Source organism: Phocoena sinus, chromosome 17 (assembly GCF_008692025.1).
Source record: "Phocoena sinus isolate mPhoSin1 chromosome 17, mPhoSin1.pri, whole genome shotgun sequence".
NCBI classification, from domain to species: domain Eukaryota; kingdom Metazoa; phylum Chordata; class Mammalia; order Artiodactyla; family Phocoenidae; genus Phocoena; species Phocoena sinus.
In genome coordinates this window covers 12,664,257-12,679,922 of record NC_045779.1, presented here as the reverse complement: position 1 = coordinate 12,679,922, position 15,666 = coordinate 12,664,257, and the positions used below count along the sequence as shown (strand labels likewise).

General features: G+C 36.4%; 1 protein-coding gene across 1 annotated transcript in view; it reads right to left on the bottom strand.

Annotated features, from left to right (window-relative positions):
• The window catches only part of CSPP1 (centrosome and spindle pole associated protein 1), a 116,401-nt gene that overhangs the window by 87,259 nt on the left and 13,476 nt on the right, over positions 1-15,666 (bottom strand). The window contains 4 exon segments of the mRNA XM_032609506.1: positions 439-881; positions 1,853-1,933; positions 3,212-3,292; positions 8,144-8,247. Coding sequence (XP_032465397.1) covers positions 439-881; positions 1,853-1,933; positions 3,212-3,292; positions 8,144-8,247 — 709 coding nt within the window.

The following is a 15,666-nucleotide window of genomic DNA, read 5'->3' as shown; positions in this document are numbered from 1 at the left end:
ACTATGGATATGAGATAACTGAATTCTCGCCTCAGCGCTGTTTTGTACGGTACTGGCAGCATGAATTCAGACTGAAAACCTGAATCAGTACTGGCTTACAGCTCAAATTCTCAGGGAAGTTCCTTTTTACTCCCTCCACTCAGTGCCAAGGTTGACAGTGGAAGTTTTTTTTCTGTCTTTTTCTGTGGGAAAGTCTATTTCCCATTTAAGTTTATATAAAGGTTGTAGCCTTTCAGTGTCCCAGCTTTTTAATGGGGCCCCTTTCTCCCCATCTTGGGTTGTTTTCTTTGTTCCTACAGTGGCACATAAAATTATGGTGTAACTTAAAACTGAAGCATCATGTAAATCAAATGAACCTGTGTCTCCTTAACATAATGATAAAAAGTAACAAGAATAATATTAAGCAAATAAAGAAGATAAAAATGAAGTTGTAAATACCTGTCATTTGTATACACTCTCAAAAGTCTTCTATCAAAATCACTTTCATATCTAAACCTCTCGTCCATTTCTTCACTTAATTCAGGATCTTGGCCTGGTCTATAATACTGTTTATCAAAAGCACGATCCTCATTAAACCTGTGAAATCTTCTATCTGGAATGTCAGTCTTGCTGACAAACCTCTGATGTTTTTTATTGGAAATGCCCACTTCTTCATTAGTTTTTTTAACGACTCTTCTATTATTCCTTAATTCAATTTCATCATCTAGTTTTCGGTATCTGTCCTCTTCTAGTCGTCTTTGGTTTAGAAGCTCTTCGTATGCCTCTGAAGGAGTTAAGACATCTTTCCTAGGACCCTCTGAATTTTCCCAAGATGACTGCATTTGTGAAGATAAATCAGGTTTAACCTGACTAATAGGTTTTTTACTTCTTTGATTCTTGTGCTGGCCAATTAAAAAAAAAAGAAGAAAAAGATCTTAAAGAGATGCTATTTCTTAAAAGGCAATTAAATTCTCAAATGATCTTAATCTATTTACTGTCTCAACTCTAAAGCTTAATCACCCATAAGAAATATCTTATCTTTAGGGAAAAAACCTTCAAGGAAGTGTTATCCTTTAATAAAACTTAATAAATACCAAATAAATAGGTTAACAGTAATATGGATAGATGGCTACAAAAAGAGAGGATAAACTATGCCAGGGAGATATTAGGCATATTTTGGCAGTTAAATATTGCTTCAAAATATTTCACATTAAATTCCTTCTCAACATAAAGAATATAGACTGTAGTAAATTTTTTTGGCCCTAGTAACATCAACCACCCTTAAATTTGGGTTAAAAAAAAATATATATATATATATATATACACAGACACACATTGCTAGAAATTGTCAATATAAAAAAATCATTTAAAAATAAACAAACGTCACTTAAAACCAATCTCTAAAATTAAATCTCCTCCATGAAGTTAAAAAGTAGGGTAAGTTTGGGCTTCCCTGGTGGCACAGTGGTTAAGAGTCCGCCTGCCGATGCAGGGGACATGGGTTCGTGCCCTGGTCCGGGAAGATCCCACATGCCGCAGAGCAGCTAGCCCCGTGAGCCATGGCCGTTGAGCCTGCGCGTCTGGAGCCTGTGCTCCGCAATGCGAGAGGCCACAACAGTGAGAGGCGCAAATACCGCAAAAAAAAAAAAAAAAGGGTGGGGTAAGTTCTTCAATATGAGATAAAACCATTTACAAAATTCAAAATTTAAATGTCCTGTGTTTGGTTCAACTGGCTTAACTTTTTAAATATTTATATGAAAACTAAGTGAAATGTCTAATAATATAAAAATATTTTCAAGTAAGGACAAATATTCAACCTGTGGTGTTAAAGCTTTACTTTAAAAGCAAAACCTACCTCAGTACTCTTTCCTACCTGTCTGAACTTTTCCATGGATTCTTCCTTATCCCTGAGAAATTGATTGTATTCTTTGTTGCGTTCAAGTTTCAACCTTTCCTTCAAATAGAAAACCAAAAGGCAACGTTAACTTCAATATCAGGAAAAAGTACCTAATGTCAAATCAGACTCATACAAATCAGAGATCTTACCCAGAATCAAGCTTTACTAATATTTTCAAGGACAGAAGTAGCTGTAAGGCACAGGAGAAGCAGGAAGTGGTCCGAGACCACCAATGCAATTCCCCACGTCCATTCTTGCCACATTAAAATAAGATTTACTACATGCTTAAGTCCAGATTAGCACATGAGGTCTCTAATACTAAGGGAGTGGCTTTGATTATGAAATACCTCCATTTTATATGCCAGTAGTTACTTGGCTTAGATGATACCTTCCTAGGAGCCATGCCCTGTAAGTCCCTGAATTCTAGGTTTGTTTACCAACATCAATCCTAGACAATCCAGGTGCACTCTTCCAAAAGCATTCGTAAATAAATCTCTCCCAGTAGTAAGTATATGAATGCGTTTGCCAGGAGGTCTATCATTAGCATGTTTCCAAGATCTGACCAGGTTACTGTCCTACTTTCCTTCTCAGGGACATCTCTTGCCTTCAGTCCCCCACCCCACTTCTGAAAGACCTGCTTCTAACCATTTTTTTCCCAAGTTTAAGGAAAGATCCTTGTTATATTTTAAACATAAAAAGGTAAAATATTGTAACGTAAATGTTCTGTTGAAATACAAACATGTTGCATTAGTAAATGTTCTTAAGCCCTAATACCTTCAACATCATTGAAACAATCTAAAAAAAAAAGTATTAAAAGAGCAAGGCTGTCTTTTGAAACTTAACTGTCCATTTATCTTACATACTGTGTCATGACTGTGATCTAGCTTGGGAATTCTGAGTCTCTACAAGAGGTGTACAGTGCTTAATCACTATGCCCTGTTCAGATTAAGTACATGTACTTGTGATGGGAACACACATTCAAATAGCCCCAGATGTCACCTACATAAAAGCTCAGTATACTCTCTCATCCGCTCCTCTCACTGATAATTGTGTCATATAGCATGAACTTTATAGCTTAGAAAACAATGCTGAAAAAAAACCGAATTCTGAATATTCAATTAATCATTATATTAAAGAAATATATCATATTACATGGCTACAAATGTAACATTCAAAAAACCTTGTCTCAACAGCACTGGAGACTCCACAGATTTTGAAAAAATCAAGTACGGGATATGATGTAATCTTGTTTGCATTTAAATCAAGAGTATGTTCTTTCATGATTTTGATGCCTCATAAAACTGCTACCAACAATTACTACTCCTATCCACCTACCTTGGCAGATAACCTCTCACCAATAGGAAGAGAAACTCCCAGAGAAGATGGATCTGTTTCACTCGTGGATAGAAAATTTTTCTGTGTATGTACATATTAAAAAAAAATATTACCTAATTGCCTTTATAAAATAAATGTCTTTACATTCTATATTCTAAATTATTACATTATACAGACCAACAGAATGAAATGGAGATGAAAATAGAAACTACAAATGTATAGAGACTATACCAGAAGTAATTAGAAAAAAAAAGAATTTTCTAATTTCCCTATAATTATATTAGTGGATATCTATTTAAATGCCAGAAGACATAAACTACAAACATTATTTCTCTATGTGCCTCTCCATTCTTGCTCATTAAGCATTTAGGTAACACACTGTGGCGGACAGAGCATCAGACTAGGAATCCAAAGACCTGGGCTCTAGGACCAGCCCCAGCATTTCTCAGTTGTGCAACACTGAGCAAGTCACTTAACCTCCCTGACCCAGACTTTCTTCTTCTGTAAAATGAGAATGGTATCTGCTCTGCCTTACCAAAGCTGGTATAGGATCAAGGAGGATAAAGAAATGTAAAATCTCTTTGAACACTGTAAAACAAACACAAGGGATTTGTAAAAAAATATACACAACCACCAACTTTCTGGTACTGTTCCTTAGTAGTCATATAATCTGGATAAGTTACTTAACTTCTCTGCCTCCGTTTCTTTGTAGAACAGGAATAATGGCACCTACATCACTAGGTTATGAGGATTAAATCAATCAATACTTATTAACCTAATTTCATGTCTTTTATTTATTCATAAAACAAGCAATTATTGACCATCTAATACCTTCCAGTTACTTTTATAGGTAGTAGGGAGACAACCATAAACATATGTTCCCTATACTTAAGAGATTTAAAATTCAGTTGAAGAAACAAACATGGAAACAAATAACTACAATATAATGTACTACAATAGAGATACATTCAAAACATTACAGGAACAAAGTAATTAATAAAACTAATTAATAAGGTTTCGTTAAATCTGAATTTACAAATAAGTTGTGCTACAAAAGCTAATTTGAAAGTAATACAAAATTCTAAACTTATTTGTCAAGAAAACAATATGACACATGACTAGATCCCTGCGTCAGTTTGATCCCTATATACCAAAGTACCCTGTAAACCTAGCCATTTTGTAGATTTATACATGTACCAAAAAAACACATTCAGAGTTCCAATTCTGGGAATACAGAGATACTGCATCCTTACTCCTTCATTAGGCAATTCCCCACTCCCAACATGGGTCCAGGATAATGTTTGTACTTTTCAATAAAATGAAAAAAATTAACAATAAGGACAATACAGTGAGTTTTTCAAAAAGCTGAATTTTAATCATTCACTCATTCATTTAGTAAATATTGAGTGCCTAGTATGTCTAAACTGTTTAATACATCTGGGACTCATCAGTGAACAAAACAAAAGATCTTGGCCTTCCTGAAGCTTAAATTCCAGCAGGTGCCCAAAAAAAAAAAATTCCAGCAGGTGAAATTGACAAGAAATAATAAACATAATGAAGAGTAATTATATGCTATGTTAGAAGGTGGTAAGTGCTATGACCAAAAAATAAAAAAGTAAAAAGAATAAGCTACAGATATTACACGCTTCTAGGGAATGGGAGTGGGAAAACTGGAAATTTGCAGTTCCCTTTTAGACATGTTCCACACAAGATACCCACTAGATTTCTAAGTGAAAATGTCAAATAGGCAACCAACTAGAAGACCTGGAGGTTCAGGAGAGAGGTCTGGGCTAGAAATATAAATTTACTGATTCAGTTTAAAAACTTCTCCTGACTTCTTTGTGTATTGTTAGATGGTCAAGTGTCTTTTATTCTAAAAACTAGAAAGAAGATGGTAGTTATGTTTTAGTGGCTCTTCTTGGCAAAATTTTAAGATTTGATTACTTTTTAATTTAAATATCCATGCAAACCAAAAGTCTGGAAACCACAAGAAATCCAGAAAGAATGGGACTTGTAAACGGTACATATTCCAGGGGTCATGGAAGCTACTGCAGCCACCTCCCCATGTCCTATGGAATTTTCTTTTAACCTTGCTTTCCTCTCCACTCCCGCCTTCTCAGATGTCAACCAAAAATTGTCTTTGTCATATTAAGAAATGACTGTTCCTCTACCACAACCATATTCTTAACAATCCAACACCAAAAACTCCTTCACATCCCTTTGAATTTAAAGATTTGTGCTTCATAAAGGCAATTTCTTCTTATATCTCCCACTGCCATTCTTTTTTAAAATCTTGTATCTATAAAGTAATGTAAAACCCACAAGTGAAAATAGTAGCTATCAGAGGAAAACTCCACCCAATAAGTAGCAGTAGGGAAGGGGAGAGGATAATGAGGCACAAGGCCAGGGAGGCAGGCTGGAACATGAAAGACTTCATGTGTCACAGCTAAGGAATTTGGATTTTTATCCTGAAGGCAGTGAGGAGACACTGAAGTATTTAAATCGGTAAGAACAGGATCATTCTGGAAAGTAGCATGGAGAATGCAATGAAAATCAGTGCAAGGAGATCAGTCAAAAATCTGGGACTTCCCTGCTGGTCCAGTGGCTAAGACTCTGCGCTCCCAGTGCAGGGGCCCCGGGTTCAATCCCTGGTCAGGGAACTAGATCCCACATGCCACAACTAAGAGTTAGCATGCCACAATGAAGATCCCGCATGCTGCAACTAAGACCCAGCTCAGCCAAATAAATAAATAAATATTTTTTAAAAATCTATAGCAGTAATTTAAGACAATAACAGTGTCTAACATGAAGAACTAACTATCCAAAAGCAAATTTATCAAGCTCCTCACAAGCTGCTCAAGCAGATATAATGGTTCACAACTATCATACATATCTAGTTAAAAATCCACTGCCTTCTAATCTATCCTATTCTATCTACCTACATCATTATATCTTACTACTCTCAAAAAAAAACCATCTACTGTAACTCAGTCAGGCTGGTAAAGCTAATATGTCTCATGCATACACAACTAAAGTCTGCCCTCCAAGTCCTTCTTCATTCTACTACTCTCCATCTGAAAAGCTTCCTCTCCTTACCCTCTAAAATATTCACCCTCTAGAACATCCAAATTCTACCTACCCTATAATGTCCTACAAAATAACACCTTGAGCCCTTTCCTGATCATTTTATCTGTCTTGTTAAGAGTTACCACTTTCTGAATTGTATGAATGTTATCTCTACAACTAGATGGTAAGCCCCCTGAAGACAGGATTCATACCAGATTTATCTTCATAAGTGTTTAAAAAGTGTTGGTTGTATGATGAATGGATGTGTAAGATTCATTTTAAAAACAGTTTTATAAAATGTTTTCTTTGTTTTCCAATATAAATTTACAAATGTAATCCACAAGTTTGGGTGCAAAAATATTGAGTAATCCAGACTGACAGCACACAGTTCAAAAATATCTTAGAATATCCTGAATATTCCATTATTTTATTAATCTTTTTTTTTTTTTTTTTTATTAATCTTAATGTGATTAGCACAATTATAATTATTCTGAAGAACAAAAACTAGCATGCTGAAAACAAATGGACTTACAATAGCTGCTGAGTATTTCTAAAAGATGAAAAAGCAACAAAAACAAATGCAAAGCAGGAATCAAAAAGAATACTTGATTGTATTAATGGAAACTTATAATGTACAGAGTGTCATTTTGCTAAAACCAAGAAACCAAAATGGTGCCATTCAAAAGTCTCTGAATCACAAATAAAACTATTTTTCTTATTAGTTTGAGTACAACAATATCATAAATGCAAATGATTACAAGCTACTTGATCTAAAACAAAACAAAACAATTAAAGGAGAGCATTTTGCAGGCAGCCCTACCTTTCTTTTTGCTTGTGTAATACCCTAAAGTCAAGGGAAACAAACCATTGGTAAAATGTATTCAAAGTCCTTTCTCTCTATGTACAAATCAGAATAAATAAGAGACCATTTATGCATTTGGAATAAACATTATAAAGTAGAAAAAACTAAAGAATATCTTGGGATGACTAGAAACATCATGACTGTTTAGATACATTTATAGCCTAGTAAGTAAATTGCATTTAAAACTTACAATAAGTGGCATGAACATATACACACTACTAAATGTAAAATAGCTAGCTAGTGGGAAAGCAGCCACATAGCACAGAGAGATTAGCTCGGTGCTTTGTGACCACCTAGAGGGGTGGAATAGGGAGGGTGGGAGGGAGACACAAGAGGGAGGATATATGGGGATATATGTGTATGTACAGCTGGTTCACTTTGTTATAAAGCAGAAACTAACACACCATTGTAAAGCAATTATACTCCAATAAAGATGTTTTAAAATTAAAAAAAAACTTACAATAAATCATTAGTTTAGCTATTATATAATTTAACAAAATATACTTAAAACAAGAGTTCCACTAAGCAAATGATTAAACTATAAGTAAATAGATTAAACTATAAAGCAAAGACTTGTGGTTAAGGAAATATGCTGAAGGAAGTTTTATAAGCTTAGCTCATAGGAAAATAATTAGCAACTAGAACTCCAAGTCATTTTAATACATGGCTGAGCAGAGGAGAGTAGTAGGAAATCATAACCAGGATATTTTAAACCATGACCAACTTTACACAAAACATGAACAAAAGAATTTACAATCTCATTACAATTGGAACTCACTGCCCTACTTAAAAGGTCAAGAGTCTGTTATTCCTGGCACCAGTTCTCAGCAACCGTTTTTTTCTCTATCAATGTGTATGTGTATATGTATCACTTAACTTTTGCTACAATACCCATTGCTAGATACCATTAAAAACCTAAAAATTAATGCATATGACTAAAACCTTAGGAAACAAATTTAGGAGGTAAATTCTGAAGCAAAAAACTAGTTAGTAGAACTCATTACCTGAGTAAGATAGCGTCTGTAATCTTGCCGCAATTCTTCTTTCAGTTTATGTTTCTTCCGTTCATAGTCTTCCCCAAGTGGTAAACTTAATCCATAATCAATTCCTAGAAAGAAAACAACTTCTTAAGCAATGTAGCTCATTTTCAACCCAATCTCAATTTAATACAATCTCCTGTAACAAAGCACAGCAGGAAGGAACACGGTCATGTTGATTCTGAGAGTTGGATCAGGGATAATAAATTTTTCATTTGAAATGTTTCAATAGGTAATACATTCACATAATGGAAAATATCCCTCCCTCCCATGAACCCCTGCCACCCAGTTCTCCTGCCCAAAACAACCAACAATGCTGTGTCTGTGTTTCCTTCCAGAGACTTTTATATATCTGTAAAAGATATCTTTCTATTACAGTGTGTGTGTGTTATATTTACTTCTTCCCCTTTAGATAAATGGTTCTGCATTGTTTGCCATCTTGCAAACAAAATTAGAGAAAAGCCAATTACCTTTACTTCTTCATTAAATTCTATTGAAATTTCTTTTAAAATACCTACAAACCCTAATGTCTGTTTTTTCAGTCTGTGAAAATTAATAATGTGATTTTTTAACTTATAAGGATATCCGTGTTATAATTTTTAAAAATTTTACTGAAGTATAGTTGATTTACAATGTTGTGGTTAATTTCTGCTGTACAGCAAAGTGATTCGGTTATACATATATATACTTTTTCATATTCCTTTCCATTATGGGTTATCACAGGGTACTGGAATACAACATGTTTGAAAAAATTGTTAGAGCCTTGCAAGGCTTAGGCTGAAATTTCCAAAAACTTTTAAAAGTTAAGCACCAATTCTGATTTCATATAAATGGATATTAACTTTTATTGTGATAAAACGTACATTGATATAAGACTTACCATTTTAACCATTTTCAAGCATACAATTCACTGGGCATTAAGTACATTCAAATGTTGGTGGCAACCACCACCATTAACCATTTCCAGAGTTTTTTCATAATCCCAACAGAAACTCTGTAAAAGAATCTTAGTTTTGTAAGAAAAACTTCCATTTTGAGTAGGGTTTCCGTATTCAAGAGTTTAAAAATCAATTATATTTTGGGGGCTTCCCTGGTGGCGCAGTGGTTGGGAGTCCGCCTGCCGATGCAGGGGACACGGGTTCGTGCCCCGGTCTGGGAAGATCCCACATGCCGCGGAGCGGCTGGGCCCGTGAGCCATGGCCGCTGAGCCTGCGCGTCCGGAGCCTGTCCTCCGCAACGGGAGAGGCCACAACAGTGAGAGGCCCGCGTAACGCATAAAAAAAAAAAAAAAAAAAAAAATTATATTTTGGGGTGATGACAACAGTGATGGCTGCACAACTTGTAAACACACTGAAAACAACTGAATTGTACAATTTAAATGGGTAAAGTTTATGTTATGTAAATTATATTTCAATAAAACTGTTAAAATCAAATTACATACTTTTAATTATTTTAATAGTAAAATGTTATATCAAGAAGCACAGATATCAGATGAGTATTTCGATTTGTGAAGCCCCTCTCGCTTTTTTAAGTCCCACTATGCAATACTATAGTATAAAATATTATTTCTGAACAAAATAAAAAGTTTCCTTAAAGAGTCAGCTACAAGAAATATAGATGAAACAACTGACTGTAGGTAATAAACCAATAAGGATATTACCATTTTTTGTGCCTTATTCCTCACAATGCAGCTAAATGATGGAAACTTATCATGACTGTGTCATATCACTGCTTTATTATATCACTAAAATATTTCAGGGGCAAAAATGCCAAAGTAGTATAAATATAAATGGATGTCTATTTTATACAATACTAAATTCCCCTTTCTACCATAAATACCCGAATTCTCTTCATAAACACTTTTGGCCTGATTAACTCCTGATGACAGAGGGTATAACAGAGGATTCCTTAGAGACACCTCTCACTCATGCTCCCAACTCTCTTCCAAAAGAATCTAAGCATTCATATGGTTGGAACTTTAAATCATCCTAGAAAGGCATTCTTTCCTCACAAAGGAATTTAAAACCTTATTTTTTTTTTTTTTTTTTTTGCAGTACGCGGGCCTCTCACTGTTGTGGCCTCTCCCGTTGCGGAGACGCACAGGCTCAGCAGCCATGGCCCACGGGCCCAGCCGCTCCGCGGCATGTGGGATCCTCCCGGACCGGGGCACAAACCCGTGTCCCCTGCATCGGCAGGGCGGACTCTCAACCACTGCGCCACCAGGGAAGCCCTAAAAACCTTATTTTAAAGATACAGAATTCAAGCCTAAAGAGAAAAAATGGTTTGATTCTCACATTCAGAATGGAGTATCATATATGAAATTAAAACTATAAAATCAATGAAGGCAAGGTCCATGTTTATCCAATTTTATAATTCCTGGCACACAACTTGTACTCAAAAATGTTCACTGAATAAACGGTGTAAAAGAATATATGAATGCATGCGTGAGTAAGAGGAAGAATAAAGAGAAAGAACACTATTCTTAGTATTTCATTTCTGCTTCTAGTGGTCTGATTGTATAGAAAAAGTAAGTGTAGTAACTAGTAACCAGAGTTACGCATCTCTCGTTATACAGGATCACAGTGGATGCTCTATTGTGTCAAAGTGGAAAAGAAAACAATGCTACAAGGGTGATGCAACATGCTCAGCTTTCCTACTCAGCGGAACAAGTAATTTACAGCTTTTTAAGTCATGTATTTAAGGTGGCTTTTACTGCTGATTTTCAGCTCTCCTTGGTGGATTTATGCAGAAGAAAAGAAAGAAAAATCTGGTTCATTTTCACCTATAATTATCGTTCATATGAAGTTCAATTTTATTTATCATGATTTATCATTTATTTGCTTTTTACTATTGATTCAAATACTATTTGTAATAAATGTCTTAAAACACAGTAAGAACACATAATGCCTTCAGAATTATTTATAATTTTATTAATTGAAGGTTTAGGCAACAGAAAATACTAACTTTTTAATTCTTATTTTTGTCATTTGGTACCAATATTTTATGGTATTAGACGTAGGTCATAGAAATAAAATTAAGAACTATATGGAACAATTTAAATATTCTGTTCAATGACATCCTAACTGACTTAATGAGCTGAGAAGTATGGTGAGACTTACCTTTTCAGAGCAGCTGTCTTCTCATGGTTCTAGTAGCAAGTAAAGCATTAGTGTCATCTTAGGGTCATTTGAAGTGATGCCACTTCACCAAGAACAACATCAGTGACTCTAAGTTAACATTATGTTTCAGAACTACAGTGATTAGAAGTATTTGGTTTCCATAGTGGCTGTGGGTTAAATATTTAAAACTACAATGTATAATCTTTTTAAAATTAATTTACCTTCTAACATAGCACTCATAATAAATACTTTACAAATTACCATGAAACAGTTTCTTCTTTTCATTATTATATTACCATGATAATTAAGTAAAAATAATCAAACAACAAAATATAGGAAATAATAATAAGCCTTTCCTTAAGCAGGTGACTTAACAGATGCAGCTACTTTGAGGAGAACATTGTACTCAAACTTCAGCTATAAAGACATTATTACAAAGGATCCATTTGACTTGTACAAACTGAAGCAAAGAGGTAGAATGTCTGGGATTTAGTTTGTAATAAGAGAAACCTAAGACTAGATATGCTACAAGGAATAACAAAAGTACAACTAAAAATTAGTAAAAACAACAATTTCCTTTTGTCTATTTTCCAAAATCTTTATATTAACTGTAATTTTTTAGCTTAGTCTCAACTCTAGAGTGACTCTGCAATGGGAAATTCTGCTGTTGCTTCTTTCCTGATACTATTTTTTTAATCTTTTTCTGGTATTTTTTTTAAATTACAACAATGTAATTTTCCTTCCTTATAATTCTTTCTTTTCCAAGTCTCCATGAGCATAATTGTATTTAAAATGAATTTTTTAAATCATACCAAATAATTTCTAGTAACAAGAATAAAATCTTTTTTCTTACTTAGATAATTTGTCATTTTTTGCTTGCAGATTTACAAAACATGACTTCAGAGCATGAAAGCTGAAATAAATCTAGTGCATTCTGGAGCCTGGAGGGCTGATCAATGGCATTTTGATATGAGTGAGAGATACTGCCTAGAAACGGTGGATGGATTAAAAAATACCTAGGGAATACAAATGTTAAAGATGGATTCTGGGGGCTTCCCTGGTGGCGCAGTGGTTGAGAGTCCGCCTGCCGATGCAGGGGACACGGGTTCGTGCCCCGGTCTGGGAAGATCCCACATGCCGCGGAGCGGCTGGGCCCGTGAGCCATGGCCGCTGAGCCTGCGCGTCCGGAGCCTGTCCTCCGCAACGGGAGAGGCCACAACAGTGAGAGGCCCGCGTAACGCATAAAAAAAAAAAAAAAAAAAAAAAAAAGATGGATTCTGTAGTCCAAAGTTTAGAGGTGAGAGAGCTAAAAAGGAACAGAAAAAAAAAAAAAAGACTGAAAAGGATTTGTGTTGGTAGTCTTCAAAGCCATCCCCAGGCTTGGTGATTTGATAGGACTCACAGGACACAGAAGTCATTATACTCACAATTATGGCTTATTACCATGAAAGATTATAGAGCAAAATTAACAAAGGGAAAAGGTACATGGGGCAAAGTCCAGAGGAAACTAGGTGCAAACTTCCAAGAGTTCTTCCCCAGTGGAATCACACAGGACACGCTTAATTCCTGCAGCAACAAGTTGTGACAACGCACGTGAAGTGTTGTTTACCAGGGAAGCTCATTACTCAGTGCCCAAGGTTTTTAATGGGAGCTGGTCACCTAGGCACCCTCTGCCTAGTACGGACCAAAATTCCAGACTCTGCAGACAGAAAGCAGGTATTCTGCATAAACCATGTGGTTTGTACAAACAGTTTAGGCACAATGAGCCACTCTTTCTATAGGTGTAGGAAACGATTTACAAGCTAAGTTCCAGACAGTAGCCAACAGCCAGCCTGTAGTGGAAACCTTAGCAGCAGACAGTAGCTGCTCCAGGTATCTCAACAGACACATTAAGTTGCTTTTTAATCTCAAGAGGTCTTGGTTACATCCCTATACTATACGTCACAAAGTGGTATCTTCAAACGCACAACAGGACCTATGCTACCATATACAGAAAAAGAAGAGAGGGCTATATACATGTGTGCACAGTATAGTCATGAAACTGTACACAAGAAACTGCTTAACAAGAGAGACTAGAGGACAAGGTTGGGAGGATCACCAATTCTCAGGCTATATACTTCTCTGCTCTTTGTAATTTTTTTTACCATGTGCATGTTTTCCTTTATTTCTTTAATGGAAAATACAGGGGGAAAAAACCCCAAATATAGCAATGCTCTCATCCTTGTCACTGAGCCAGAAACTACATTTCAAAAGCACTGCAGAAAATCTATGAATGTTGGGTCAAAATATATTTATGTATGAAAAATGTTGGAAGTATTAACTGCATTATTTCATTTATTAAAAATGTCTTCCAGGATATAAAACATCAAAATCAAAGGAATAATGCTCAACCAGTCTAAGGGAAAATGTTCAACTTCTCTAAAGAAGAGAAAGGATTAGGAGATGATCTTTAACTGAGGTATGATTGAACTAAACTTAAAAGATTAATGTAAGCATTTCTCTTCAGTAATTGTTATTAAACATGAAAATGAGCTAAGTAAGAGAAGTCTAAGAATTTTTTTAAATAAAAGAACCACAAATATTATGCCTAGAAATGATTTAGAGAGATGGAAGATATCATTTGCTTTTACAGATCATTTTCAGCTGATTCTTTCATAATTTCATTAAATCTCAGTTATTCTAACAAACTCCTTATCAAGGATACCATTTCATCAGCTTATACGGACTAAACCACGTACATGCTGTATATAATAAAGAATCTGGCTAGCCTCCATCTCTGGTTTCTGGGAGGTAACTTCTAAATTCCTGGAACTTTCTGAGTGATGAGAGTGTCTTTGTTACTCATGATAGGTCCCCAGAACATACCTCTTAGTTGATACTAATAAGGTGACTCACAAGCCCCTAGATAGTTTATGCCAAAGAGATGACACAGATGGGGACTGGTCACACCAAAAAGATCAAACATGTAATTGGAGGGTTGGACCTCTGACCCATGTGACATCAGCCTGACCTCAGGAAAGTAGTAGGTCTGGAGACTGAGACATATGGACAATGATTCAATCATTCATATGCCTACACGATGAAACTCCAGTAAAAATTCTGGACACCAAAGCTCAGGTGAACATCGTGGTTGGCAATACTCTATACTGTCACATACTGATGTGCGAGGAGGGTGACAGATCCCTGAGGCTGATAGAAGCTTCATATTTGGACGCTGCCAGACCAGGCCCTATGTATCTCTCCCTTTGGCTGGCTGATTTGTATCCTTTTGCTATAATAAAACTGTAATAATAAGTATAGTACTTTCCTGAGCTCTGAGAGTCATTCTAGTGAGTTATCAAACTTGAGGAGGTGGTGGAAACAGCTGGTCAGAAGTGAGGATGGGGACTTCCCTGGTGGTCCAGTGGTTAAGAATCTGCCTTCCAATGCAGGGGACGCGAGTTCGATCCCTGGACGGGGAACTAAGATCCCACAGGCTGCAGGACAACTAAGCCCGCGCACTGCAACCTACTGAGCTCACACGCTCTGGAGCCCACACACCACAACTACAGAGACCATGCGCCACAACTAGAGAGCCCACACACCACAACTACTGAGCCTGCGCACTCTGAAGCCAGCACACCACAACTAGAGAGAAGCCCACACACCACAACAAAAGATCCCATGTGCCACAAGGAAGATCCTGTGTGCAGCAACTAAGACCTAATCCAGCCAAACAATTAAATAAATAAATAAGGAGTGAGGGTGGCCTGTGGACCCCAAACTTGCAGCTGGTATCTGAAGTAAGAGAAGTCTTGTAGATTAAGACTTGTAGAAGTCTTAATCTGTGATGTCTGGTCTAAATCTGGGTAGTTGGTGTCAGAAGTCATTGTAATGCTCCTCAAATCCTTTTATGAGAAGTGTTATATAAATGTTGGAAGAAGGAGCCGCAGTGGATAAGCATTATCCATGAATATCATCATCTAACAGAAATGAATTTACAAAATCATAAAAATGTAGTGGTAGGGCTTCCCTGGTGGCGCAGTGGATGAGAGTCCGCCTGCCGATGCAGGGGACACGGGTTCGTGCCCCAGTCCGGGAAGATCCCACATGCCGCGGAGCGGCTGGGCCCGTGAGCCATGGCTGCTGAGCCTGCACGTCCAGAGCCTGTGCTCCGCAACGGGAGAGGCCACAAGAGTGAGAGGCCCGCGTACCGCAAAAAAAAAAAAAAAAATGTAGTGGTACATGACAGCTGTACCACTGACGTGACAGCTGTACAATGAACTATTAATAGACTGTCTTCATTGGCTAAAACAAACATTGCCAGTTTATATATTACTGATAGCTACTATGCTTAATTACTCAAAGTACAGTATCACAGAGCTTTAATTC